Source organism: Megalops cyprinoides, chromosome 17, assembly GCF_013368585.1.
Source record: "Megalops cyprinoides isolate fMegCyp1 chromosome 17, fMegCyp1.pri, whole genome shotgun sequence".
Lineage (NCBI taxonomy): Eukaryota > Metazoa > Chordata > Actinopteri > Elopiformes > Megalopidae > Megalops > Megalops cyprinoides.
Window position 1 is genome coordinate 14,163,305 of NC_050599.1, and position 24,169 is coordinate 14,187,473.

Sequence of the window (24,169 nt, forward strand, 5' to 3'; positions counted from 1 at the left end):
ATGTTGTTGTCTTCTTTCAGTCTAGACTTTTGATGTACATTGACCACAAATGACCAGATTGCACACATTAAGCATACATTTGATTGACTGTGTCAGTGCGAAAGTACACCGTAAACACGGACCTAGTTAACTATTGATATCATAAAAGCAAACTGTTTCCAGAAAAGTAAAAGAAACGTCACTTTAACTCAATCTCAGATTGAGTTACCGGATTGAGTGTTAGCCAAAGGAGCAACGATCAACTATAACTAGATACACATACACTTTTATAGGAAGTTGCTCAACCTGTTTGTTTGCCCTGTTAAACATGACAATCAACAACATATAAAACCCTCATGAGGGATGGTGCATGCACGTTGCGACTGGATTGCCGTCTCTCCTCCTTCCTCTACGTGCTGACGCGATGCTCACGCTCTATGTAGCGGCGATGCAATTGCCAGTCAGGTTCCACACTGCTGTGGCTGCCTAGCGAAGCAGTGTGGACTTGGTCTCACCCACATTCCGTAAACTTTAGCTTTTAAAATAAGTCATTACACATCGCCGTTTCGCATCTTCTACAGCATCAGACCAAAATATTCTGCTTTAGACACTCAACATTTTCAGACGTGAAAGCGGACAACAGGCGCATCCGGATTAGAATATCCTGTACTCAGCGTGCTTTTCACGTGGGTCTGTGTAGCCAGCTAGCAAGCAAGCCACCAAGACGCAACTCGTGAGCCGGTATTAGGCCAGATAGCTAGCTAGGCGAGTCGAGTTACTCGAGGAGACAAGATACCTGCAGCGTTAAAGTGTAGATTCAGTAGGCCTATTATTTTTTCTTACGAATATTGCCAGCCAAAATGACTGTTGAAATGGCATCCCTGGTGTTGGAAGATGGGACGACCTTTAAAGGCCGACTTTTTGGGGCTGTTACTTCTGTCTCTGGTGAAGTCGGTAAGTGCGTCTATTTAACGCAATGGATGTTGGCGGGAATAACGATAGCTAATTTAAAATAAAGTTGTAAAGACATACAGCTTCCGGCTGGTAGCCACTTTTATTTGGTGTGGTGCCAGCGGTTGATAACGACGTATTTTGCTGATCTTTTGTCATTTATTCTAGACAAAGATAGATTGCGATACGGGGTTATATCACCGGCAGGTATTCTCTCAATAGCGGGTATATCGAGCATAAGACTATAGTTATCAAGTTCTCATAAGGGTACAAGAACTTCTTTACAAGAATACAGGATTCAAAACGCAATCGGAAACAGACAAATGTCTGACCTAAAGATGTTGTGTCCTGCTGATATGTGCGCTCAAACTAATAAAGTCCCTGCCAGGGAAAACCTCAGAACTTTCAGTTGACTCGTCGGGAGTGGGGATTTTTTTTTTTTAAACAGGTGGCACTAGAAAATTTAGGAGCAGATGTGCCACGTGTAGCAACTAGAAATGCCCTTTGCTTAACCAGATGATTTGGGTACTGCCAAGTGATTTTGGAGAACATCTTGTAACTCGGTGTGGTATAACCATGACAAAAAACGCATTTTCCATCACTGCATTGACGCATGTACCCACCTAGTTAATGACAAGTTCCTATAGTTTGCACAAATAAATACCTTGGCACTTGTATTCTTATTTGTGTCAAAGTTGAAAGTGCACATTTACTGATTTCAAAATCACTGAAATTCTTAGAATTGTGTCACCAGGAATACCATCAGGGCCTGAATGAGGTTTTGTTTCCTGTGTGCTGCTGGTAACAAATTCCATTACATTATGCAAATGCAATTCAGGCTCAATTCATTCCAAGGAACCAAACTGACACCCTAGCAATTACACTGAAAGGTGTCTTTAAGTTGTATTTTGATATTCATAAAACTGTGTGTCAGTCATTTCTTTCACGCAAGTTTAAAAAAAAAAAAAAAAAACCCTGAAAGTTATTTATTTTCTCCATAAGCTTGAACTGCATAATCAATAATAGGTGGAACTGGCCTTGGGCTTTTGTTAAACCATAGTTTACAGTCTGGTGCATTGTGATGAATGGATGTTCAGGAGAGAATAAGGCCTTTGCTGGCTGTTCACACCTGTGATGTTACATGTAGACAGCCAACTGCTTACACACCTCTGATATTTTATGTTTGGACAGTTTGCAGTTAATGAAACTTTAAATGTCACTATCTTTTGGCTCAATTTGTGTTCCCTTCCTAGCTGAAATATTAGCAATGGAAACTTGGTCAAATTCCATTGCTGTGAAGGTACAAGTGCAAGATTTGTCTGTCCAACCTGATGAAAACATCAGCTGCCTGCATTTTTCCTGTCCATTAAACTTGTTTATTGAACCGCCTTTGGTTCAGTGTTCCAGACTGGCATGGCAGGCTATCCAGAAGCTCTCACTGACCCTTCCTACAAGTCCCAGATACTCATCCTGACCTACCCTCTGGTGGGAAACTATGGGATTCCCAAGGACGAGGAGGGGGAGTTTGGGCTCAGCAAGGTTTGTGGAGCTGGAAGACACTCAGAAAATAAATGTGTTGAACTACTAATTTGTTGAAAATATTTCTTGGTTATTTTTGTTTTCCTTACATATGACTTTTTGCAGCATAACTATGACCTTAATTTCCAACTTGCTGTGTAATAGTAGATGCATATTGCAAATTTTTTCTCCTCTTGTCCTGCAGTGGTTTGAGTCTTCCAGAATTCATGCAGCTGCCCTCATTGTTGGAGAGGTTTCACAGAACCCCAGCCACTGGAGCTCCAGCATGTCCCTGGACCAGTGGCTAAAAGAACAGGGCATTCCTGGACTAGAGGGTGCGTCTGCCTGGGGTTAAGAGGGAGATGGAGTGGCAGTCATTAAAAAGTTATGAATTGACATTAAACATATAAACTGGGGCCTGCCTTTGTTTTGTCAGGCTGTACATGCAGAGGGTTTCTCAGATCCTGTAGGATAAATGAACTGAAGTTATTGAGGTTATTGGCGCAACTGCTTAAACTTTGCACGTGTGCTCTCTGCGTGGTCAAGGAGTGGACACTCGGTGCCTGACCAAAAAGATCCGCGAGAAGGGAACCATGCTGGGGAAGCTGGTGGTGGACGGCACCCCTGCCGAGAGCATTCCATTCGTTAACCCTGATCAGAGAAACCTCGTCAAGGAGGTGTCCATGAAGGTAAAACGGTGTGACCCGCCGCCAAAAATCAGCAACAGTGTTCCTAATCCACTGTGTTCTACTCAGCAGTCCACAAATGTACATCTAATGAAAGTCCACCATTGAGCATGCACAGCAGATTGTTGTGTTCAGCAAATAATGTAAATAGTAATTTGTCCCCCCAGATTCTACTTGTCCTCTTGTCCAAGCGTCCTGTGCTGTGTTCTTATACTGAGGGTTTGCTTTGTGTGGCTGTTCCCTTCAGGAACCCCAGGTGTTCAACCCCAGCGGCAGCGTGAGGATCACGGCGGTGGACTGTGGCATTAAATACAACCAGATCCGCTGCCTGTGCCAGAGAGGGGCCCGGGTTACCGTGGTGCCATGGGATTACCCCCTGGACAGCAAAGGTGAGTCACACCTGGATTCACCCTCGTATCCTCTCCAGGACTGTAAATCTTGATACCAGATTTTTTTTTTTTTGCCAAATTTAAACATGTATTTTGCAACATATAATTGTTATAAAATATAAGATTGACATGTTACAAAAACAATGAATTGTCACTCAGCACTTTTAGTGTAATGCTGAACAGCCTTTAGACATGTAGGCTTTGAACAGTAAAGGACTGTGATCCTCTGTTGCCACTTCCATGATTGGTAACAAACTTTTGCGTTTGAATCCCAGCGCTGTGTCACATCTGGCTGTGTAAACAGTGTCTTGGCAGAAATAAGATATGGGGAAATGACCCCAGGGCGGCAGCTGACTTTCTTACTCCCTGCCCTCTGCAGACTTTGACGGACTGTTTATCAGCAATGGCCCCGGCGACCCGCAGTTCTGTAAGGAGACCATTGACAACATCCGGAAGGTGGTGTGTGCGGATGACCCCAAGCCTGTGTTCGGCATCTGCCTGGGCCACCAGCTCCTGTCTCTCGTCATTGGTGCAAAGACCTTCAAAATGAAGTGAGTGCATGTCCCTGCCCCTACAGTGTGATATAATTATATATTTAATTTTCTCTGTGTTTCTCTTGAGTTTTGTTATTATACTCACTACATTTTTCAGTGAACCAGAGGATACAGGAAATTATCCTTTGCATGTGAAGAAATATTTCCAAGTATGTTGTCATGGTTTGTAGTCACGTTGTAGAAGTGGTGGTGGTAGTAGCAGTAGTGTTTTAGAAACCCAGGGGTCCTTCAAGACACTGACACAGTGTTAGTGTCACTGTATATCTGGATGTATTCTTATTTAGTGAGCGGCAAATTTTCCCCAGGGGCCAAAAATCCCAAATAGCTTCTGGACCCTGGTTCTCCCTCACCAAAACCTTGGCAACCCCTGCTTTGCATTAGAGGCTAATGATGAGCAGTGATGGGCTGAAAGGCTTGCTCTCATCATTCTTACATTTTTCTGCTAATGCTGCGTTTGTCCCAGAGCCAACCCTGGTTGCTGGCACCTTTTGTATGGCCTTTCAGTCCTCAGCTCTTCCCAAGGCCTAGCTTCGTTTCTCTGGGAGCGACCGTGTGTGAAATCCGGATTTATGCTGACAGCAGCACTTTGCTTGGCGCTGTAGATACTGGATTGCTGAGGCGCTGCAAAGGACTGGTCTGTTTTGGTAAGACCTCTGGGATAGTTGATGTGTTGGCGTTTGTTCAAGGCCAGACGAAATGCCAGCCTCCTCTTGTCTCTGTGGAATTCCTGGCTGCACAGATGTGTGCTCGGTTATTGAACAGTTCGCAGGGTGCACAAGGTTATCACAGTTCAGGCGTGAGGGGACAGAGTGAGAAGTGGCATGGGACTGTCCTTATCCTGCGGTTAGGACCCATCTCTTTTCCCAGGTGTTAGAGGGTGAAACAGTGGCAGGGTAACAAATGGGGTTTAACATATATATGCAATGTTGTAAACGGAATGCAACAAAAGAAAAATGGCACCTCAGGCAAGTAAACGCACCCAAACTGGTGTGATTAATACTCATGCCACAGCCAGCACCATGTTCTGGCACAAAGGCACTGTGGCTCTTTCGCTCAATTTCACTCGTTCATGTAGTTTTCCTTTTGTGTTTACTTTTAAAAAGAAAAGTGAGTTGTGTAACCATAATCCTAACGGCCTTGTATGTGACCTGAAAACATACTCTGTTGGGCCGTAGGTATGGGAACCGCGGGCACAACCAGCCTTGCATCCACAAGGGCACAGACCGCTGTTTCATCACCTCCCAGAACCACGGCTTTGCAGTGGACCCACTGACACTCCCCGCTGGCTGGGACGTGCTCTTCACCAACGCCAACGACCACACCAGTGAGGGCATTGTGCATGATTCCAAACCCTTCTTCAGGTAGGACCCCCTCCCTCAGGACAGCAGCCCTTGAATGCATGGCTAGGATGTTTGAAGTGTCCAAATTCAGAGAATTAAAACTTCCACCACCAAGTGTCCAGCGTGTGAGATTTGTTTGTTTGAGTGTAAATTTCAGGATCTAAAATTCAGAGTATATCTGTGTTTCTTTGCATTTTCAGTGTCCAGTTCCATCCAGAGCACATGGCAGGTCCCACTGACTTGGTCAGTCTTTTCGATGTTTTTCTGGACACAGTTCAGGACTTCAAGCAGGGCAAGAGTGGCAAGCCAGGTCAGAAACGATACTGCAGCTTTTCTCTCTACCTCAGTGGGCTCTCTTGCAGCTTGGCAGTCACCTACCCCTTCATTAAACGTCTGTAATGGTTCTGCTCATTTTGACAGTTAAGCAAAGACTGATGGAGCACCTCACGTACCGTGGAGCCTCCAAAGTAGAGGACTTCATCCGCCCACGTAAAGTTCTGATCCTGGGCTCTGGAGGCCTGTCCATTGGGCAGGCAGGAGAATTTGATTACTCTGGCTCTCAGGTAAATCACACTCAAAGATTTTAAATTTACATATGTTATTTACGTCATTTAGCTGATGCTGTTATACAGAATGGAGAACAAAGCAGGGGTTCAAAGATCATCTAATGAAGTTGCAGGAACAAGTTGCTTATAGGCCTTCTGTATACGAATATGTATATGAAAAATGGCCCTTAGCTGGGGGAAAGGGAGTGCATTTAGGCTCAGACTGATTTTGTTTCTCCAGGCTATAAAAGCGCTGAAGGAGGAGAACATTCAGACTGTTCTCATTAACCCCAACATCGCCACAGTGCAAACCTCCAAGGGCCTCGCAGACAAGGTGTACTTTCTGCCGATCACTCCAGAATACGTCACACAGGTGAGGGGAAAATCCAATAAGAGCTTGTCTGCAATTTAGGCAATCTCTCTACTCTCTTATCTCATCTCTGTACTGGCAACACTGACTTTTGATCAGTGTTCAGTACATGATAGTATTCTGATTGACTTGTTTCACTTGCTGACCACATTACATTACTTTACAGTTGCTTAGCCAAATTTCTAATGCTTAATATACAGTTCTTACTTGTCCATAGTTGGTGATACTTACTAAGGGCCTTCTGGTCAAGTACCTCGCAAAAGGGTAAAACAGCAGTGCTCTACCTAAACTGCGTTGACCTTTCCAGGTGATCAAAAACGAGCGCCCGGATGGGGTCCTGCTCACCTTCGGGGGTCAGACGGCCCTGAATTGCGGGGTTGAACTGACCAAACAGGGGATCCTGGAGAAGTACAACGTGCGGGTGCTGGGGACACCGGTGGCCTCCATCGAGATGACCGAGGACAGGAAGATCTTCGTGGAGAAGATGGAGGAGATCAACGAGCATGTGGCGCCCAGCGAAGCCGCTCTGTCCGTGGAGCAGGTGTGGAGCGCTCTCTTCCCTGAGGGTCACTTTCACTTTGGGTGGCTTTACTGTGGGTGGTAGCCCTATGCCCTGTGCACCACACAAAGGGAGCCTAATAAATAAACCCCTTACAGCTTTGGAGGGTTTCTTTTGTTAACAGAAATCTATTTTAGGCCATAGTCTAAGTCAGAGTCCGCGCAGCAGAAATTCTCATTGCAGAATGTGCCTGTCCTTGTCTGGCCTTTTCTGTACTTTGTGCCCTAATGAGAGTGCAGGTTATAGTACAAGTTTTGCCAATGTGTTTGTGTAGTGCTGAGATGACAAATGAGATGGGTTTTTGCTGTGTCTTTTGAGTGCTTTTTTTCCTTGCATGTTCTTCATCGATTTCCTCCTGTGTCCAGGGAGTTGGTTGTCCTGTTGTGAGCTGTTCTGTATTGACTGAATGTGGTCTCTGTCCCCAGGCGGTGGCAGCAGCAGAGAGGCTGGGCTACCCAGTTCTGGTTCGCTCTGCCTTTGCTCTCGGCGGTCTGGGTTCAGGGTTCGCCAACACCAAGGAGGAGCTGACCGCCCTGGTCACTCAAGCCTTCGCTCACACCTCCCAGGTCCTCATTGACAAATCGCTCAAGGGCTGGAAAGAGATCGAGTATGAGGTGGTCAGGGACGCCTATGACAACTGTGTGACGGTACGCATGCCTGAACCCCAGTTATTATAGAATTGTTTATTTATATTAAGACTTCCTTATCAAGAACAACTTGCACAGCTTACGTATCATCCACTTACATGACTGGATAGTTGCTAAAGCAGTTTAAGTTACATACAACAGTAGTGTGCTAACTGGGCAAAGAACTGGCCAACATAGGAAGACCCGCTCCTAACCACTGAACCAGAGGAATCGCAGGGAATTTCCTGTCATTGTGCTTTCTGCTACAGGTGTGTAACATGGAGAACATAGACCCACTGGGGATCCACACTGGCGAATCCATTGTTGTGGCGCCCAGCCAGACGCTCAACGATTACGAGTACAACATGCTGAGGAACACCGCCATCAAGGTCATACGCCACCTGGGCATCGTGGGAGAGTGCAACATCCAGTATGCCCTCAACCCTGAGTCTGAGCAGGTGATGTCCCTGACCTTTGAGTAGGAGACAATGTTGCTACGTTGAGGATAGAGGGGTTGAGTTTTTTTCTCACTGAAGTTTCTTGCCTTCTGTGCTTCAGTATTACATCATAGAGGTGAACGCCCGCCTGTCTCGAAGCTCCGCCCTCGCCAGCAAGGCCACAGGATATCCCCTGGCGTACGTGGCGGCCAAGCTGGGCCTGGGGATTCCGCTGCCTGTCCTCAAGTAAGTCCTCCCAAGAAATATCCTTCTGCCTTTTCCACTGTAACATGCATACAGATTTCCCATTTTCAGTGTCCTGCAGCAGTGCCCCAGAAAAATCAAATATATTTTAAGCACCTGTTCAGTGTCATTCTGTGCCATCATTTGCTTAGCAGACACTTACCTCGGTTGACTTACGTTGTACATCTCTTTGTACAGCTGCATATTTACCAAAGCCATTCAGAATAAGTGTTTTCCTCGGTGGTAAAACAGCAGTGCCACCCTTGCCGCCCCAGTTTCGTAACCCTCGCACCACAATGCCACACTTGCGGTCTGTGTTGCTTGCATTAACAGTGCGGTCACTGGAGTCAATTTAATTTCCCAATTTATTTCAGGAACTCTGTGACAAATTCCACAACAGCCAATTTCGAGCCTAGTCTGGACTACTGTGTCGTGAAAGTTCCCCGCTGGGACTTGAGCAAGTTCCTGCGGGTCAGCACTAAGATCGGCAGCTCCATGAAGAGTGTGGGTAAGTTCTCCTCTTACCCTGCACCTCTCAGAACAGATCACAGTTAATGCCAGGTGGGATCTGGATGTTCTCCCACCTGTTTGTGGATGGTGCCATCACATTGAGGAGCTGTGACTGGAGATTTTCTTGACTGGTCATAGTCATGTAGCTCAGTACACAATGTGTATTCCAATTGTTTTGTCTCAGACTGTAATTGTCATCTGCTTCCACGTGGTACTTTCCTCTCCAGGAGAGGTGATGGCCATTGGCCGCAGCTTCGAGGAGGCCTTCCAGAAAGCTCTGAGGATGGTGGATGAGAACTGCGTGGGCTTCGATCACACCATTAAGCCAGTTTCTGACCAGGTCAGCACGTGAAAGCTTCTCGTAACCACTGTTCACTATTGTATGGGGCACAGTTCAGTGTGGAAACCAACGTGGTCTCCCCTGCCACTTCCAGGAGCTGCAGACGCCCACAGACAAGCGCATTTTCGTGCTGGCGGCTGCTCTGCGTGCTGGCTATACTGTGGATCGCCTGTACGAGCTGACCAAGATCGACCGCTGGTTCCTGCACAAGATGAAGAACATCGCGGACCATGAGCGGCTGCTGGAGTCGTACGGTCAGGGCGAGAGCACCATGCCCCCAGAGGTCCTGAGGACGGCCAAGCAGCTGGGCTTCTCCGACAAACAGATCGCTCAGGCCGTGCAGAGGTACGGCAAGATACCCTTCCCACATGTCCATCAGAAATTAGGTGTCCTATAGGAACCTCCCAGAATTCATCAGCCGTTAGAAAGTGCTGTGGAGATGTCAGTGGTCTCCTTCTGTAGCTGTACAGTGTGCAGGCAGAATCAGGCTGAATAAGCACACCTGATGCATCATGCAGGCTGGTGGACAGTGTTTTTTTTAATTCACTCTCAAGACCGAAATTCCTGATGCATTTGCCTTGAAAATGCAAATGGAATCAATATGATATGGTAGGGGAGCCTAATCCTTTGAAGTTTCCGTTCTTCAGTTTCACATGTTCAAAATCCAGTTGCAGTTGAATGCCTTTTGGTTTGGCATTGACTTCACATAATAGTATGTCACAGCAGGAAGGAGAAAATGCTGAGCCCTCCATGGGTTTCCCTTTTTCTCAGTCCCTTTGTTTAAATGAAATCATTCAAAAATAAAGTAACTTTGGGGTGTAAGTCTGTGTCTAATGGCAACTAAACCTGCAGGTCTCCAGGAAATGGCCTGTCCTTGTGTGTAGCATTGTTGTTATAAGATGTAATATTGTTGAGGCAATCTGTGTCTTGCAGCACGGAGCTTGCGGTGAGGAAGCTGCGTCAGGATTGGAAGATTCTGCCCGTGGTGAAGCAGATCGACACGGTGGCGGCAGAGTGGCCTGCCCACACCAACTACCTGTACCTGACCTACCACGGAACGGACAGCGACCTGAGCTTCAGCGAGCCCCACGTCATGGTGATCGGCTCGGGGGTGTACCGCATCGGCAGCAGCGTGGAGTTCGATTGGTGTGCTGTTGGCTGCATCATGGAGCTCCGCAAGGTTAGGACATTGGGGGGGGGGGGGGGGGGGGGGGGCTTTGTGGGTAGTTGCAGAGATTCTGGGAGATCCAAGTTAAGAAAAGCTGGGGGACGGACTGTCTGCTGTCTTTGATTCTTTGTCATAGTTTGTTGAATGCTGGTAATTTGGTGCTTTGTAAGTAGATGCACTGTATGTGTCTTTCAGATGGGCTACAAAACCATCATGGTGAACTACAATCCTGAGACTGTCAGCACGGACTACGACATGTGCAACCGCCTCTATTTTGATGAGATTTCCTTCGAGGTAAAGTGTGTTGCACCAAAGGCGTGTGTGTTTTTGCGCATATGTGTTGATGGATGCTTTTGCTGATAGGGTGTCCCTTTCTGTCCCAGGTGGTGATGGACATCTATGAGATGGAGAACCCGGAGGGCGTCATCCTGTCCATGGGGGGACAGCTGCCCAACAACATCGCCATGTCCCTGCACAGACAGCAGTGCCGGATACTGGGCACGTTGCCCGAGTTCATCGACTCTGCCGAGAACAGGTTCAAGTTCTCCCGTATGTTGGACACCATCGGCATCAGCCAGCCCCAGTGGAAGGAGCTTGCAGACACTAAGGTAAAATGCAGACCCCAGTTCTGAGTGTGGAAGAATTTCTGATTCTGTCTGCCAAGAATGCATGATTATTGACCTAAAATGGTCTGGTTTTTTTTTGCATGATCAATAACACTGAATAGGATCAGTTTCTCTGGTAGATGATACCAGAGAAATCATAATGTATAAATCATAAATCATAATGTATCAAATTATTCTAGCATGTGTTGCTCTGCACCACTGTAGTCAAAGTACACACCTGTAGTAATTGGTGTCATTGGTGTCTCCTCTTCTTCAGTCTGCCAAGCAGTTCTGTGATACGGTTGGCTACCCCTGCCTGGTCCGGCCCTCCTACGTCCTGAGTGGAGCCGCCATGAACGTGGCCTACTCCGACTCTGACCTGGAGAAGTTCCTGAGCAGCGCTGTTGCCGTTTCCAAAGAGCACCCTGTGGTCATCTCCAAGTTCATTCAGGAGGCCAAGGTGAAAAGGCTAATTTTACAGCTTGCTTACCCTTGTGAGATTTCTATTTAGTGCTGCCACTCGCCTTCAGCCACTGCTCAGAATAGCGCTGACCCTGCTGTCCAATGTCCTGCAGGAGATAGACGTGGACGCAGTGGCGTGCGACGGGGTAGTCATCGCCATGGCGATCTCGGAACACGTGGAGAACGCTGGGGTACACTCCGGGGACGCCACCCTGGTCACCCCGGCTCAGGATATCAACCAGAAGACCATGGAGCGCATCAAGATCATCGTGCATGCCATCGGGCAGGAGCTGCAGGTCACTGGCCCCTTCAACCTGCAGCTCATCGCTAAGGTGAGAGAGCTGGAAGCCTAGAGCCAGCAGCACATGTGGTGAAGCGAACGGTTAAGAATGCTACCTGAGGCTGTGATGGATACAGGCACCATTGGGTCAGATTGGGTAGCTTTTCCCCACTTTGATTATGAAAGTTTTTATCCTTTCAGCCGTCTTTTCCAGAATGATTCAAAAATGAGCATTATGGTTATTTGTGGTCCAGGATGTTGTCATTGTTGAAGTGTATCGACCTGACAGAGGTGTATGTGTGGGTTCTTTTAACAGGACGACCAGCTGAAGGTGATTGAGTGCAATGTCCGAGTATCTCGCTCCTTCCCCTTCGTGTCCAAGACGCTGGGGGTTGATCTAGTTGCCCTGGCAACCCAGGTCATCATGGGAGAGGAGGTGGAGCCCGTTGGAGTTATGAAAGGAGTGGGGATCGTGGGTGTCAAGGTAATGAGCTGCCATAGTGAATAAAAGCTAAAAGCATGAAAGGTGCATGGCATGAAAGTTGCAAAAGAAAATCCATTTCTTTTTGCAGCCAATAAGACTTACTTATTGTGTGTATGCTTTTGTGTGTGTGGTTGTCCTACAGGTCCCTCAGTTCTCCTTCTCACGCCTGGCTGGGGCAGATGTGGTTCTGGGGGTGGAGATGACCAGCACTGGGGAAGTGGCCTGCTTTGGGGAGAATAGATACGAAGCTTATCTGAAGGCAATGCTCAGCACTGGCTTCAAGATCCCCAAAAAAAACATCCTCCTGTCCATCGGCAGCTATAAGGTACTGAGGCATCAGCACTGTTCTGAGATGCAGCCTAAGGCAGTGCGCTGCCAACGCCAATAAGCCCTCTTTGTGAACAGCTGCTGGTCCCAATTTCTTTATAGTGAATTGAACAGAGATGCATTCTGTCTGACCAGCAGGCAAAGTGAACTGTGCTGACTGTGGTCAGCAGTCACTGTGTTCTCAAAGTGCTCGCAGTTGGTTTCGGTCCCATTTTTCTTCTGAGGTTTTGATCTCCGTTCAGGACTGCTGACAGCGAATGTTCAGCTGAGGGGGGGGAAAAGACAGGACATTCGTCAAGCTTTCAGGTAGTCTGACGCATCTGAGATTTCAGTGCTTTTTGTCTTGACAGAACAAGAGTGAGCTGCTGCCCACAGTGCAAGCCCTGGAGAGTCTGGGGTACAACCTGTACGCCAGCTTAGGAACAGCTGACTTCTATACTGAGCATGGGGTCAAGGTACGGCAGAGGTCCAACATGAGACACACCGCCCGCACCTTGCCTTCTTCCTCCCACTGACACTGCCATCCTGAGGAGCGAGATGCTTCCTTTAGAGACTATTAGTCTTTTCGGGGAGTTAAACATTAGATGTCAGGACTCGTGTTGGCTTTGAACTGGAAGAGTACATTTCATGTTACTGTTACTATGCAGCGGCAAGGGAATGCTTTGCAATATTGTGCTACAACATCAGGACAGACGCAAGTCTCCTAGTCATGTACCCCTGCTGACTCTCCTCTGGCCCCTCCGTGCAGGTGATGGCTGTGGACTGGCCCTTCGAGGAGGAGAGCGACTGCCCCACCAAGGAGAAGCAGAGGAACATCATAGACTACCTGGAGGAGAACCACTTCGACATGGTCATCAACCTGTCCATGAGGAACTCCGGGGGGCGGCGCCTCTCCTCGTTCGTCACCAAGGGCTACCGCACACGCCGCATGGCTGTCGACTACTCCGTGCCCCTCATCATCGACATCAAGTGCACCAAGCTGTTCGTGCAGGTGAGGAAGGGGACAGGCGGCCTGCCATTTGTAGGCACTAGTGAGTTAGTCATTGTCCAATCAGCGCTGTCCAATTGTGCAGAATGAACCTCCACACTCCATCCGCTCTGCTGATTCCCTCCGTATCTTCAAGAAACATCTGAAGATACAGCTCTTCCACGCTCATCTGAAACACGACCACCTAAAGCAATGTCTTATGTCTTAATTTTTAAGGAAAGGAAAGATTTTTTTTTTCATGGTTGCATGCACTTGTATCTCTACTAGCTAGCTTGTATCTTATCTGGCCAACTGCTGAAACAGCATTTCTAATATTGTTGACACCTTATATGGCTTTTTGCTTGTGTTGTACTCTGCCTCTGCCTTTTGATAAAAGCGTTTGCCAAATGAATAAATATAGATGTAAATGATTCAGGATCATTTATACGTAAGAGATTAGACAACATGTCAAAGTGGCTCTTGTGTTGCGCTTGTAGGCGCTGCGGCAGATCGGCCGAGCCCCCCCTGTGAAAACTCACATCGACTGCATGACATCGCAGAAGCTCATTCGCCTGCCAGGTCAGATTTCACCCCTGTCATCTCCACCCTTCTGTCCCGCGGTGTGCCGTCGCCTGAGCTTCTCCCCTTTCTCCCGCAGGGCTGATTGACGTTCACGTCCACCTGCGCGAGCCGGGCGCCACCCACAAAGAGGACTTCGCCTCGGGCACGGCGGCCGCTTTGGCGGGAGGAGTCACCATGGTGTGTGCCATGCCCAACACGTCCCCCGCAGTCATTGACCCCAGCTCGCTCGCCATGGTCCAGAAGGTAACAACGCTGCAAGTTCAGAGGCTGAAACGCTCTGCGTTGTACATCAAGCATAATTACAGAAACATGAAAACAGTTGCTCAGTTAGCTGTTAGTAGGTCACATAACTGCTTTAGTGCTTAGAGCAAATAATTGAAAAGCAAATTAAGCTTCAAGTGGCCCAGCTTTGAAGAGCTAGATTATAGCAAAAGTATTTTGAATATTTTGTTTGCACTAGTGTACCGCTGATAACAAGTTTATGTCTTGATGGGCTGAATGGCCAATTCTTATCAAACTTTTATGTTTCTATGTTCTTCATGGGCTTACAGCAGGTAATTGTCAGCCTATAGAACTCAGATCAGTATTTAGTCCATTGTACTTTTCAGTGCATTAGAAGTAGCTGGAACAGAAACCAGGGTACACAGTGTTTCACCCACCATAGTGAGGATACAGTTTTTACAGAACCTTGTAATTACACAATCCACACAGTCACTTACCAACTTGTGTGATGACACAGAAAAGTCATAAGTCGATAACACATCTGGTGGTCAACTAGTTCTGTGTGTCTCGGCCTTCTTCACCTATCTGTCCTGAAGAGACAAATTAATCGCTGTAGTTCATGTGGTTTCAGCTGGCCAAGGCCTGATGCCCCTGACCCTAGACCAGTTTCTAATTATTTTTCCATGTGGTTACAGCTGGCCAAGGCTGGATGCCGGTGCGATTACGCCCTCTTTGTGGGGGCCGCCTCAGACAACGCCACCATTCTGCCGTCAATTGCAAACTCAGCAGTTGGGTTGAAGATGTACCTGAATGACACTTACTCCACACTGAAGATGGACAACATAACGCTGTGGATGGAGGTGTGTGAAAAAAGACCAACAATAGTGCCAGTTCACAAGATGCATGTACAGGATTTAATCGAATGCGTTTTGCAGTTGTTCTGAGTCGTTTTGCTTTTCTCTTTGTGAAGCACTTTGAGAAGTGGCCGAAGCACTTGCCGATCGTGGCGCATGCAGAGAAGCAGACTGTGGCGGCCATCTTGATGGTGGCACAGCTCTACCAGAGAGCCGTTCATATCTGCCACGTAGCCAAGAAGGAAGAGGTAGGAGGACAGCGCCAGAGCACAGCACAGCTTCCCTTTGAAAAAGAGCTGCTGTCGTGGTTGAGATTTGGTTAATACGTGCAAAGAGACATAACTGTTGTCCCCTACTATACTGGGGTATAATTAGTGCAATATTGCATGAGGTCACATTAGCATAGATACGCACAATTGTATATATAAAATACCATAATTTGTGTTGCGTAATTTTCTATATTGCCATTTTGTACAATCATTCAACCCATTTAACTTGTTATGCCTCTTACTGATATTGTTCCCTCAGCGTTCCAGCAATAATACACATTAATAAACATGAACACACAGTAAAGAAACGAGGTGATACTCACTGTAGTGTTGATTGTGTTCATGTAAATGTAAAGTCCATAAGCAGTGGGTGACATTTCCTGCATGTATTCCATCAACCAAACATTCAAAAAACAGTTAATGGTTCTGTTTAACCTGGGTGGATTCAGGGGGGGGTGTGTATTGCTGTGTGGATCATTAATTGGGGAGGGGGGGTCTTTTGTCCTTAGATCCTCATCATTCGAGCAGCCAAGCAGAGGGGAATCCAGGTGACCTGTGAGGTGGCACCTCACCACCTGTTCCTGTGTGACGAGAATGTACCAGTGATTGGGGACGGCAGGGCGCAGGTCCGCCCCATGCTGGGCAACCGGGAGGACATGGAGGCCCTGTGGGAGAACTTGGACATAATCGACTGCTTCGCCACGGACCACGGTGAGAGCCTGCTCCCCATAATCCAACATTTACAACATTTAAATCCCACTTCCCCACTCAAATGTTGAAAACTGATGATGGGGTAGAGGTCATTAGTTTAGCTTTAAACTGTATGTGTGTCTGTGCTTGTGTGTAGCCCCTCACTCAGTGGAGGAGAAGAACTCGACGAATCCGCCCCCTGGTTACCCCGGCCTGGAGACCATGCTGCCCCTGCTCCTCACGGCCGTCAGCGAGGGCCGACTCACCATCGAAGACATCGTAATGAGGCTGTACGATAACCCACGCAAGATCTTCTCCCTGCCCACACAGGACAACACCTTTGTGGAGGTACTGCACCATTGACACCAAGCCATTCCCTCTGCATGTTCTGTGCTTCAGAAAAGGTTAGGGGACTTGCCCCCAGGTTAGGCAATGTGCCTTCAGGCTAGGGAACCTGTCTTCAGGGGACATACCTTCACACTAGAGAACTGTCTAGTGTCTAGAGAACAGGTTAGGGAACATACCTTCAGGTTAGGCACAAAGGCCTCAGTTTCTGGAACGTCTTCTCTCTCTGTGATCAGGTGGACTTGGAGCAAGAGTGGACCATTCCCAAGCACATGCAGTTCACAAAGTCCAAATGGACCCCCTTCGAGGGCATGAAAGTGAAGGGTAAAGTCAGGAGGGTCGTCCTGAGAGGAGAGGTGGCCTACATTGATGGACAGGTAAGATTGAGCCTATGTCACCTGTTATTGGTGGAGCAGGAATAACTGACTCTCTCTCCTTGGATATTGAAGCGTGTGTGTGCGTGTGTGGTTGTGTGAGAGTAATTGGTTCCTACTAAAAGCCCTCCGTTTTCTATGATCCACAGGTGCTGGTACCGCCAGGATATGGGGAGGACGTGAAGACCTGGCCTGCTGCTGTTCCTGCCACTCTGCCCCCTAAAACAGTCAAAGAGGCCCTGCAGGTAGCGCACTGCTGAGCACGTCGCCGCTCCCTCTCGCATCGTGCTGCCTGCGCCAGGTGCGATTGCTTGCTGTGGTCTGTGCTGACGTGTGGGGCTGTAATGTTTGTGTGTGACAGACCCCAGAGCACCCCAGACAGGCTGGCCCGTCTGAGACACTGCGCGCCCGCACCTCCAGCCCCCGCAGGGCGGCCGGGGACAGCCGCTTCATGCTGCCGCCCCGAATCCACAGGGCCTCCGACCCGGGCCTGCCCCCTGGTAAGCTCCTCTCCTAACACAGCGCATGTCACCTCTGTCCTGGAACGTCCCTTTTACTCCGTTTCTAGTAGTGTGCCCTTGCATACCAAGAGAGTTGCAAGCTGAGCAGTAACCAGAAAAGGGCCTGTTCAGCACTACATGTGTTGCCACTGTAGGACCAAAGGCCAGGGAGGAGTTAGTACTCAGGGAAATGACTGAGGGGCAGTTACTTCTGAGGCGAATGACCTGGGAGGAGTTACTGTGTAGGGAGATGATCTGAGAGGACTGCTACTGCTTACTTGTATCCTTACTAGGTAGGGGGGTGGCGACACAGAAATGCCAGAAAATCAGCAGTGCACAATATAGAGGAAAGTAAAGGTCCTGAAAGCTTCTCCCTGCATTTGCACTTTGCTTCCGCAAACAAATGCAAAAGTTACCATAGACTTGCATGGGTGAATAGGACAGAAAAAATGTCAGCTGTTGCATTGCAGAAAGCATAGGGAAAGGGTCTATGCATGTATTCATGCGCTCATATGTACTGTGCATCTTGGTGCACAATGGTGGGAGAAATTACCACTGCAGTGCACAGTTTGATCTTGTTTCATTAAGTCATAGCTACTACAGAGTGCACCAGTAGTCCCAGAGAGATGGCACCAGATTAAAGGGGCCAGAAATATCACTGCCTGATAGGGAAGCATGCAAACCTAGACACTTTCTGAATCTCATGCTATGGCATGCTTGTGGAAGAATGTTTGTGTGCCCCATTGTGTTCCAGCTGAGGTCTGATTCATGTTTGGGTTTACCTTACAACAGTCTCAGGGTTCCCACAGTTCTTGAAAGTTAAATAATTTTTTCATGTAAAGTATTGAACTATCCCTCAGTCGTTATGAACTCCCAAATCTAAAAGACTGAAGTTAATTCCTCCTTTTTCCTTCTACGGTTAGTAGTAGCTACACTCATATCCTTTGTGCTAACTTGCGAGACCAATGTCCTCATTGTTTAGCAGGAAATATAGTAATATTGGTGTGCTGATGTTTGTGAGCTCACAGGCTGTCCACACATCAGTAAAGACTGGTACGCATTGCCAAAAGCATCCACAATTAAAATATTTTAAAAGTACTGGGCCTTAAAGTACCCACCCCTGTAAACTCTGTCTTCAAAGTAGACCAGTTCTGCAGTACGCGATAGAAAGTACAATTAAATATTTACATTTGTACTTAATGTTATGTCATGGAAAATCTAAATATGATTTGACTCAGAACCCTTAGTCTTCTGATCTCTACATGAGATGATTGATTTACATCAAGAGAATTCTCTTTTGAAAAGCTACTCATTTGGAACACATTGCTATTGGTGATAAAATAACTTATGTCACATCCTATGTATTTGTCGCTTTCTAAGCAAACCATTACTGATGTAGCTCAGTTTAACTGAATCCAGCGCAGTATTTTGAAAGTCTTTGTGTATCTTTAAGTATAGGATATTTGATGTGTCTGCAGGTTTTATGAAACCCTCTACTAAGGCATTACGATCCCGAAAACTCATTGGTAATGTTTAGTCTCGACTGCATCAAAACAATGATTGTGTGATCAAGCACGTGGAAAATCAAGCACTTGAGGAACTGCACATTCTTTAAACATTATACATTCAGACGATTGAGTCTTGATTAAATGGCACATGCTATCTTGTGAGAATGAATCTAATGTAAGCATTGTGTCTGAATACATGTGAGGAGTAAAATTAATATTTTAATCAATCCACAATGATATACATGTTATGGTACAATCCCTATACACCTATCCTGTCACTCCTTTTTTGCCTTTAAAAAGTTTTTTTCCCCCCAATACTAAATGTTGATTTTGGAATCTGATTCAAAAGGGTTTGCTGTAACTCTAGACATAATAAGTCGTTTTACCCTTTACCTTTGAAAAGCCTCACAGCAGATGTGGCACATTATCATTATACATGTTACGTGTCACTAACCCATGTCTAATTTTGCACGATGATTTTTAAGCGGCTGAAGACTCAAAGGAGAAATCCATGAGAAGAATTGAAGCAGGTTTGAAGTTTGTTTGTAGCTCAGTCCTTGCTCAGATGCTGACTTTTCACACTCCAGCTTTGCTTCTTTTGTTGTCAGCAGAATCTGTTCTTTTCTGCTGAATGTTGCAGCCAGAATATGTGCAGCATTGTCTCTGCTCTAGCAAACAAGAGTTTCTGTCTGTCAAAGCACAGCGCCGTTCGAATCTCAGAATGAAGAAAGGGTCCGTTTTTCTGTTACCCGCCACTTCCCCTGCCACTCTGCTTGCTCTCGTAGTGTTTGTTTTTCGTGCAGCTTGCGTAGCGCTGTGGATTTGCTTTTTATGACCTGGCTATGGACATGAGTTAATCCTTAAGAATACCAGCAAGCAGTGCCATAAAATCTGGTGTGCAAGTCTAGCCTATTGGTTGTCTGCCCTTTTCAGCCAACTTTGTGAGAGGGGGGGTAAATGAAACCATGAAAATGTGTTAGTTGCTCCCTCACGCATTGTGGCCTCTCCGTATGCCAGGGAAACTTGCACACCAGATCCCAGAATGTCTGCAGCCTTTCTGAGGTTTTTTTTGTATGCATTTCTCCAGACATGGTCCCTACTGCAGAGACCTTCAGTCACCCGCCTCCGCTGGCCCGAATCCTTTCCCCGCAGACCGGAGCGGCCCAGACCATGGTCCACATGCAGACCTCGCCCCTCTTGCACCCCCTGGTGGGCCAGCATGTGCTGTCAGTTCGGCAATTCAGCAAAGAGCAGGTAATTCTGCTGTGGCCCCTGAAATTGCAGGGTATCTTTGTTTTGTATGGGTTGAATTCCATAACGTGTTTCTGGTGGTTTGTTCACTCTTCAAAATTTCATGGCAGCTGTCGCACTTGTTCAACGTGGCCCACACACTTCGCCTGATGGTGCAGAAGGAGAGGAGTCTCGATATTTTGAAGGTATGTCCATGCTTCAGGCAGCATTCTGCTGTAAAGCCATGGTGTCCTTTTTGACACACTTACGCTCGCATTTTATCAAGTGGTCAGTTCCTATTGGCTGAATGTTTTTCCACTTTTTACTATCCATAGTCCGAATGCCCTACAACTGTCAGACTCAGATTGATGCACTCAAACTCTCAACAAAAGAAGCAATCCCTTTGTTAGATGGCAGCAGCGAAGACACAACATAAATTGCAGGAGAAGGTCCATTTCAGCCAAGACTTGGTGCGGCGTTTACATAAAATCCATTTATAGCTCCACAGAGTTCTGGTGTCGTCAGACCCTGAATCTGGCGACAGCAAGTAATTCACAGTGGCAGCATGTTGTGCCATCTTAAATCGATCCCCGGCACATTCCTCTCTCCGTGTGAAAGGGGCTGTCTCCTCCATCCCATTCATCCGCATGGCAGCAGGTGTGTAGTAAAAAGAAGCGGCGCATCTGCTCAGCTGAAATATGACTCGCCATTCCGCTGCACGTTGCAATGGTCCTAAACCAAAGTGCTGTCTCTCTGACTGTTTGTAACGGTCTTCTGGACTGGCAGGTCATATAGGCCAGTCGTGACTAGTCATGTAGTCGTATAGACCACACAAAACTGTTTCTAGAAGACAATGAATTCATCTGCATTCATGTAGCTTAAATAATAGATTTGATTAGATTTAGGTGGCAATTAAATCAAGAAGCAGCTCAAACACTCCAGTACCGGAGCAGCTTACTACTTCAGCTTACTTGGATTGAACATCCAAACTCCATGGATTGTGAAAGGCTTTAAGGGAAGCCATTTTGCTGCTCTCTGAGAAGGGCCATTGATTTAGGCATGGACAGGGCTCAGTGATGGATCTGCCGATGTCTTGTCTGCGCAGGGCAAGGTGATGGCCTCCATGTTCTACGAGGTGAGCACGCGCACCAGCAGCTCCTTCGCCGCGGCCATGCATCGGCTGGGCGGCTCGGTGGTGCACTTCTCCGAGTCCACCTCCTCCACGCAGAAGGGCGAGTCGCTGGCTGACTCGGTGCAGACCATGAGCTGCTACGCGGACGTGCTGGTGCTCCGCCACCCGCTGCCGGGAGCCGTGGAGGTGAGAACAGGACCCCGTGGCTGGGGTGAAGGCCATACAAAGGCAGAGTGCATCCATTTACAGACAAAAAAATCTGGCCTACGGTTGACTTAAAGCGGCACACTCTGAAACAAACCCATTTTAGGAGAGGTACCCTAAATTGTCTCAGTAGAAGAGAACTTGCTTATTAGTTCTCTTCTGCTGAGACTTCAGCTTACAACACATTGGCAAATATTTGTCTACTCCATTAAAGAAGTGAGTGAATGCTGGAGCTCAGACTCCCTTCATATTTAAATTCCAGAATGAACCCTCAAAGTTCAGGTGGCTGTTTTGGACCAATTAATCCACTTACAAAATAACAACCCATGAATGATACGTCAATTGTTGTGTTGATTGGAGTTTGATCGTTCTCTCTCCCAGACTGCAGCAAAGCACTGCCGGAAGCCAGTGATCAACGCAGGGGACGGGGTAGGGGAGCACCCTACTCAGGCCCTGCTGGACATCTTTACAATCAGGGAGGAGCTGGGCACAGTCAACGGCATGACAGTAAGACTTCACAGTGCAGGACATTTGTGGGGGAGGGACTTGCACAGTAGAAGCTGTAGAAGTTTAAAAAAAAAAAAAAAAAAAAAGGCAGTTTGTTCACGTTTCTGATTGCGGCTCTCTGCTCAGATCACAATGGTGGGCGACCTGAAACACGGGCGCACCGTGCACTCGCTGGCCAGGCTGCTCACCCAGTACAGGATCACCCTGCGCTACGTCGCCCCCAAGAACCTGCACATGCCCCCTGAGATCATCGACTTTGTGGCCTCCAAGGGAATCAAGCAGGTGGGTCCTCTGTCCCGAGGAAGAGTGACGTCTGAAAATGAATCGGATGAGAAATGAGAGGCCAGCTGAAAATGACCACTGAACTCAAACTTCCTGTTACTTTGGGGGGGGGGGGGGAAACCTCCCTCTGAGAGTGTGTGTTGGGAGAGCTCGTAATGTTCATCTCTGTTCCTTGGATCTTCTCCCAATCCTCATACCTGTGTGCTGTGCCATTGTCTCCACCAGGAGGAGTTTGACAGCATTGAGGAGGCACTTCCAGACACTGACGTCCTGTACATGACCAGAATCCAGAAGGAGAGGTTTGCCTCGGAGGAAGAGTACAATGCGGTAAGGAGGAGTCTACCTGGTGTACAAATGTGGACTATTTTGCAGTGAACAGGACCAGATTCATAATGCTGCAGATTGTATAGGACTAAATTAGTGGAAATTACTTAAAGGTACATTTCACAAGGACAGTAGGAGAAAATATTGTTCTCATTCAGTTATAAATGCTTGGAATATCTTACCAGGATTTATAGTGGAAGCAACATGTTCAAGACTAGATTTGACAGTACTAGGAGCAATGTAGGAACTGTAGGAAGAATGACAAGCCTAATTGGGCTGAATGGCCTGTTCTCATTACTGAACTTCTAGTGCTTTTAATGTAGCAGCCATTAGCAATAAGTGGCTCTGTGTTCCCCTGTGCAGTGTTTTGGACAGTTCATATTGACCCCACACATCATGACCGGAGCCAAGCGGAAAATGGTGGTCATGCACCCTCTCCCAAGAGTCAATGAGATCAGGTAGACAATTTTCTGTGCCTCTTCCAGTCTCCATGTGACTCAAATATTGAATGTCAGAGGTGGATGCATAAATGTTTCCCCTTTCTCTGTTGGCTTCCTGTGCTGAATAAGTTTGATTAATTGCAGGCGTGTGATTATTTATTTATGATTTCATTCATAGTGACCTGTGGTGTGTCAGTTTTTTTTGTCATACTGATTATATACATTTTTTTTCCTCCTGCAGTGTTGAGGTGGACACAGATCCTCGTGCTGCCTATTTCAGACAAGCAGAAAATGGCATGTATATCCGCATGGCCCTCCTGGCCACCGTACTGGGGCGATGAAAAGGGCAAGGGGAACAAACAGCGGCACCCCAGTCCCACTGCCTTCACATTTAAGGGACCAAAGTACTCTAGGTCACTTGCTTTTAGTTTCATAATGCAACTTAAATTCATTCAAAACAGAAATCGAAAACTGATGGAAAAAGTCAGTCTAATATCTTAATTGTCATCCTTCAGGTACTCTTCTAGAATCAATTTCTGACACACGATTCTGATTTCACACTATCTGTGCAGAGTGAGATTGGCTGTACATGCAAAACCAGTCCTGTGCTGTAGAATTTAAACCCTTTACTGAACATAGTTTGAACTTGGCTGCTATCTTTAAGAAGTCTGTTATTATTGGTAAAAGAAGTAATGTGTCATGACAAATGCAAAAACAGTTGGAATAGTGTGTCTTACTTCCTTCCCTTTCCTAGAGACAAAAAATGTTACTGTATTTACTTGACTGGGTAGCCTTTAATGGACCATCTTCCTTTCTGACACTGGGGAAGTGCAAGTCCCCTACTGTGAAAACTGTAGTGGACTGTTTGTACTGGTTTGTATGGTATCGGGTTGACTGAAGTAATGTTAAATGTGGTGGTTTGTCTTCACTTTTTGTATGGAATGATGAAAAGGGAACTGGGTTGTTCATGTATTCTGATGTGAATGTGTCCATTCTTTCCGGAGATCTGTTTTGGTTGGGTTATACGCACATCATTGACTGGGCACTAACGTTTGTATGGTAATATGATGGCAATATGAAGATCTTGGATGCGCCTGAATTTTTAAAAAAATATTTAATAAAGGCCTACACTTTCACAAAACTGTTGTATTTTTTTCCCAGCATGGCTGGGTTTTCCAAATTGACTTCACAGAAAGGTCACAAGTGCTACGTAAAGTAGAAAGGCATGGTTTGTGCAATGCCAGTGTGTGACAAATAAGAGGAGATATCTAGTGCAATAGAACACTGTTTTTGAGTGTATCAGTGGAGAAGAAATATAGTCTTTGTCACTTAACACTGTTTTATTAACACAGAATTGAGAAACTCA

General features: G+C 46.8%; 1 protein-coding gene across 2 annotated transcripts; it reads left to right on the top strand.

The window, feature by feature from the left end:
- Window positions 1–367: 367 nt before the first annotated feature.
- Window positions 368–23,923, top strand: cad (carbamoyl-phosphate synthetase 2, aspartate transcarbamylase, and dihydroorotase). Of its 2 annotated transcripts, XM_036550606.1 has the most exons (44): window positions 368–933; window positions 2,330–2,469; window positions 2,654–2,783; window positions 2,995–3,137; window positions 3,382–3,523; window positions 3,903–4,074; window positions 5,253–5,438; window positions 5,618–5,727; window positions 5,838–5,980; window positions 6,204–6,335; window positions 6,640–6,873; window positions 7,317–7,538; window positions 7,787–7,975; window positions 8,076–8,200; window positions 8,572–8,705; window positions 8,935–9,047; window positions 9,142–9,392; window positions 9,981–10,227; window positions 10,411–10,509; window positions 10,599–10,823; window positions 11,098–11,280; window positions 11,396–11,614; window positions 11,879–12,046; window positions 12,189–12,371; window positions 12,724–12,828; window positions 13,122–13,364; window positions 13,838–13,919; window positions 13,999–14,165; window positions 14,840–15,004; window positions 15,115–15,246; window positions 15,777–15,978; window positions 16,115–16,305; window positions 16,539–16,679; window positions 16,826–16,921; window positions 17,038–17,176; window positions 19,170–19,214; window positions 19,772–19,938; window positions 20,046–20,120; window positions 21,020–21,232; window positions 21,632–21,757; window positions 21,884–22,039; window positions 22,265–22,366; window positions 22,727–22,821; window positions 23,045–23,923. In XM_036550606.1, the coding sequence occupies exons 1-44, from the start codon at window positions 840–842 to the stop codon at window positions 23,142–23,144; spliced, it is 6,726 nt and encodes a 2,241-aa protein (XP_036406499.1). In that variant the 5' UTR covers window positions 368–839; the 3' UTR covers window positions 23,145–23,923. The 2 variants fall into 2 exon arrangements, with proteins under 2 accessions (XP_036406499.1, XP_036406500.1); XM_036550607.1 differs by lacking the exon at window positions 19,170–19,214.
- The last annotated feature ends 246 nt before the right edge of the window (window positions 23,924–24,169 follow it).

Coding starts and splice junctions, on each gene's coding strand:
- cad (XM_036550606.1), top strand. CDS start 840: ATGACTGTTGAAATGGCATCCCTGGTGTTGGAAGATGGGACGACCTTT. Junction 9,048..9,141: donor TTAAGCCAGTTTCTGACCAG/GTCAGCACGTGA, acceptor TGCCACTTCCAG/GAGCTGCAGACGCCCACAGA. Junction 10,228..10,410: donor GCATCATGGAGCTCCGCAAG/GTTAGGACATTG, acceptor TGTGTCTTTCAG/ATGGGCTACAAAACCATCAT.